At 52.3% G+C, this 4,411-nt stretch overlaps 2 protein-coding genes and 1 non-coding gene across 4 annotated transcripts in view; 2 read left to right on the forward strand and 1 right to left on the reverse strand.

Moving 5' to 3' along the window:
* The window catches only part of LRSAM1 (leucine rich repeat and sterile alpha motif containing 1), a 33,582-nt gene extending 33,223 nt beyond the window's left edge, over window positions 1-359 (reverse strand). Inside the window, exon 1 of the mRNA XM_036329601.1 lies at window positions 207-359. The gene's annotated coding sequence lies outside the window, so the exon portion shown is untranslated. The remainder of the gene's footprint in view (window positions 1-206) is intronic.
* RPL12 (ribosomal protein L12) lies at window positions 348-4,265 on the forward strand. Of its 2 annotated transcripts, XM_036329613.1 has the most exons (7): window positions 348-508; window positions 1,053-1,126; window positions 2,484-2,582; window positions 2,908-2,989; window positions 3,509-3,595; window positions 3,968-4,080; window positions 4,210-4,265. In XM_036329613.1, the coding sequence occupies exons 1-7, from the start codon at window positions 472-474 to the stop codon at window positions 4,213-4,215; spliced, it is 498 nt and encodes a 165-aa protein (XP_036185506.1). In that variant the 5' UTR covers window positions 348-471; the 3' UTR covers window positions 4,216-4,265. The 2 variants fall into 2 exon arrangements, with proteins under 2 accessions (XP_036185506.1, XP_036185507.1); XM_036329614.1 differs by lacking the exon at window positions 3,509-3,595.
* On the forward strand, window positions 3,298-3,427 carry LOC118667789. Its single transcript, XR_004971382.1, has one exon. It is a non-coding gene; the product is annotated as a small nucleolar RNA SNORA65 (small nucleolar RNA).
* Window positions 4,266-4,411: the final 146 nt, after the last annotated feature.

Consider the following 4,411-nt stretch of genomic DNA (forward strand, 5'->3'; position numbering starts at 1 on the left):
CGCTGTGGACCTGGCGTCCCGGAATGTGTGCGGACCTCTCCGGAGGGGCGGAGCTCGGGATTGGGAGACAGGGACCAGGGGGTGATCCTCATCACAAGGGAGAATGGGGGACAGGAGGAATGGGATCTTGGGAACAGCCCTCTCTCGTCTGCCTCCCTTGGGCGAATTGCCCTGAACCCCCTTCCGAGCACCCAGTCACAGCTTACCCGGTGCCAGGTTCTCCACTTATCAGCTTCTGGCGCCTGCCCACAAGGAACATGGCGGCAGAGGCGTCGCTGGGATACTGGGCGGAGAGGATGGTTCTCGCGACAGGCGGAGAGGGCAGTTCTCGCGAGAGCTGCGCTTTCCGGCCTATATCCGGCGCAGCTGAAAGGCCTTCCGGTCTTTCGGCTTTCGGCTCGGAGGAGGCTCAGGTGCAACTTTCTTCGGTCGTCCCGAATCCGGGTTCATCCGACACCAGCTGCCTCCGCCATGCCGCCGAAGTTCGACCCCAACGAAATCAAAGTCGGTGCGTGTTTTAGGTGCGGCCGGGGCTGCGGGAAAGCATCCCTTCTCCCAGCAGCCCGTCGGGCCTGCGGCCCCTCCGCAATTACTACCTTTACCACGTCGCGTTTTTAAGCTACTGCCTACTAGAGGCCTTTCCGGTGCCGCGTTCAGGGCGCCGTGAAGTCCTAGCCGAGCCTCTTACTCTTTCTGGGCCTCGGCTTCCCCACGTGCAAAATGGGGCGGGAGGACCGGAACACCTGCGGCGGCGTTGCAGCCCGCGCGCTTTAGGGTAAGGTTTGTCTCTGGCGCTTCCCCCCGTCGACTGGGTCGGTCGCCTCCACGCCGGCCCGGTGTGGGCCTCGTTAGCCGCGGCCGAGCCGAAAGCCGCTGGTCCTCGTGGCGCGTGGGGCCGTCCATGCCCAAGGAGGGGGTGGCCCGCCTCGCTCCTCCCCGAGGTTCTCGGCGGTGTTTGGAGAAGAGGCAGAGTGGCGTGGCCAGCCCGGAGCGACGCGGAGAGGGCTGTGGCCGGGGCTCTGCAGAAGCACTTACGGTTCTTTCCCTCCCAGTCTACCTGCGGTGCACCGGCGGGGAAGTGGGCGCCACGTCTGCCCTGGCCCCCAAGATCGGCCCCCTGGGCCTGGTAAGTCATCCTCGCGGGGGGAGGGGGCGTTTCTTACTCGGGAGCAGTTGGGCTCCGGCTTGTCAGACACAGCTGTGCCCGAGGGCCGGTTTCCATCCCCGCGTAGACCTCGGACTCGCTGAATTGCCGCTAGGTGTGTGGGAAGGTTCTATCTGTGCGCTTAGAGCCCAGTGCCTCGAAGCGGTCACTTTCTCCACTGAGGCAGCGGCCGGGAGGGCCACGGAGGGTTTTGAAGTTGACGGGCTTAGTGACTTTTAGCCTATGTTTTCTTTATTTTTATTGATTTCAGAGAGGAAGGGAGAGGGAGAGAGAAACATCAATGATGAGAGAATCATTGATCGGCTGCCTCCTGCACGCCCCCCACTGGGGATCGAGCCCACAACCCAGGCACGTGCCCTTGACCCGAATGGAACCCAGGACCCTTTAGCCCACAGGCTGACTGAGCCAAACCAGCGAGGGCTTAGCCTGTGTTTTCTGGTGAGGGAAATGGGCATCTCACTGTGTGGAGGCTTAAATGGGATGTTGGGTGAAGATTCTGGTGAACGTTATAGTAGCTGTTTCCTATTCTGTTCCAAACCAACTGGTTAGTGTGGCCAGCTTTCCTTGACGATCAGTCTTATTTTCCTACTTATCCATTTTACTGAAGTTGGATTTCCCAAAATATGAGACCTTTGTTCCTTGCACAGTGGTCTCTAGTCCCAAGTGTTGTCCCACCTTGGTCTTGCTTAACCAGTGTCTTCTTGTTTTAATTCTTTATTGTTGAAAGTATTACATATGTCCCGTTTCCCCCCATTGTCCTCTTCCAGCCTGTCCTGCCCCCCAGCCCTGGCCTTCACCCCCCCCCCCCATCATCTGTGTCCATTGGTTATGCTTATATGCGCACATTAACCAATGTCTCCTTGGCCCTTAGCTCTGCTGGCACTAGGGACATGTTTCCTCGTGGTCACTAGGAAATTCTAAAGTAGCAAATGCCAGACTTCCATCCCCACAGATTGACTTGGGCGGGCCTGACACAGGAACCTGATAACTTGAAAGGTCTCCAGATGATTTGAATGTAACTAGTGTGGAAATTTTCTCCCTACGCTATCACGTAGGTCCTTATGGTTAGGTAGGTAATTTTGCCCCATTATGGCCCTTGGCCTGCAGTTTACAACCCTGAACAAACCACCCCTAGCTTAATTTTTCCAGTTTATACTATGCTGAGAGCCTTGCCTTGATTGGGTAGGCGCAGGTGTGTGCTCAGTTTCCTGTGCTCTGTAAGGAAGATTTGGGGTATTGGCAAGTGAGGGAGACTGGATAGGTTTTCAGGACACTTACACTTAAGGCACAATATGATTTCATACCTTTATTTCTACAGTCTCCAAAAAAGGTTGGTGATGACATCGCCAAAGCAACCGGTGATTGGAAGGGTCTGAGGATTACAGTGAAACTGACCATTCAGAACAGACAGGCCCAGGTACTTGGTTTGAGGGTGGGCAGGGGTAGCCACCCTCGGAATCCTGGGTGGAAGGTTTTGCTGACATGGCCACCTACCATTAGCAATTTTATGTGTGGGGAAAGAGCAAGGCCAAAGACGTGCTCAAATAGTAACTCTTATCACTGTGTGACATGGGCGAATCACTTAATTCTCCTTGGCTAGGACGTGTTTTGGATTTTGAAAATTACTTGATAGTACAAGTTCAGTGTCTGCCCCATAGTCTCCAAGAAACCGAGTTTCGTGGCAATATTGTCTTCATTGGAGGTTGGGGTAGGGCTTAATCATAATGAGAATCTCTTCTTAGATCGAAGTAGTGCCTTCTGCCTCTGCCCTGATCATCAAAGCCCTCAAAGAACCGCCAAGAGACAGAAAGAAGCAAAAAAACAGTGAGTGGCCTTTCTCTGACTAGTTTGTGAGCGGTGGTGTCTGCACAATGCTTGCTACTTAGCTGCATGCTTTCTTTTTAACGTGACCTGGGGATGGCATGGGGATTTGGTGGCAGGCTGTTAGGTAGCCAGGCGGTATCGGGAAGTGCCATCCAAGGTGAAACAACAGAAGGATGAATTCAGAGAGCACTTCTTAGTTGGGTGACGCTGAATAGATTAACACCAGTAACTTAAGCTTGCCTTTCCTCATCTCTAAAACAGTCACATACATGTTAAGATTGGTAAAGATTTGATTTTGCCGTTAGCCACCCGCCACTGCACCTGACCACTTCTCTGTTGGCTGGTGCATTCCAGTGGTGAGCTGAAAGCAAACCCCAGCTTAGGAAACAGGGTCATTCTTCACGTGGGTGACTCTGTGCCGAAAGTATGGGAACAACCAGGAAGTGGCTGAGGGAGGACATGTGGTCTCTCTGGCTTTGGCTTGTGACAGAGCTTTTGCTGTGTTTTCTTTTTCTGCAGTTAAGCACAGTGGGAATATCACTTTTGATGAGATTGTCAGCATTGCCCGACAGATGCGTCACCGATCTTTAGCTAGAGAACTCTCTGGTAAGAGCAGGACAACATGGAACCACCTAGTGATATGGGGCCTATTCACCGAGTGGTACCTTTTTCCCACTTAAAGGAGACTTAATTCTGTAAGACCCAAAATTTGGGGTGTAGTCTTTTCTGGGTTTGAAAAGTGGCTTGATCATGGTGATTTTGGGCCAGGTGTATTTAATCTGGGTACCAAGGGTCCCATGGAGACTTGGCATTCAGGCCTTGCATAAGTAAATGGGAGCTCTCAAGTAGGGGAGTCATGTTTATTTCTGGTATTTTGTGACTCTGTCTGCTGTGGAACTCAAATGGATTTTCCCAGTGGTGTCTGTGGATTGCGAGGGGCTGGCGTTCCCATCTAATGCCACCTTTTCTTAATTATAGGAACCATTAAAGAGATCTTGGGGACTGCCCAGTCTGTGGGGTGCAATGTTGATGGTCGCCACCCTCATGACATCATAGACGATATCAACAGTGGTGCAGTGGAATGTCCGGCTGTAAGTGACTTCTGTATTTTGTTTGCTTAAAATCAGGGTGAAAGCTGGAGAGTTCTAGAATTGGTCAGTAGTGGGGTTGAGAAGATTTTTTTCCAATCACTGATAGGATTTCTTTTTTCTTTCCTACAGAGTTAAGAACTACAAAGGAAAATGTTTCAATTAAAGATCATTTGACAAGCAATGGACTTTTTGATGTGGCCTTTTCCCTGGGGGAGCCAGGTTCTTTGTGGTCAGGTGGTTAGTGGGACCAAGTGGGGGACCTGTGGAAGCACCATTCTGGGCATCTGTTGTCTTACCAGTAACAGATTTCTGCTCTCGATGGCACCAGCTC

Source organism: Myotis myotis, unplaced genomic scaffold (assembly GCF_014108235.1).
Source record: "Myotis myotis isolate mMyoMyo1 unplaced genomic scaffold, mMyoMyo1.p scaffold_m19_p_12, whole genome shotgun sequence".
NCBI lineage: Eukaryota > Metazoa > Chordata > Mammalia > Chiroptera > Vespertilionidae > Myotis > Myotis myotis.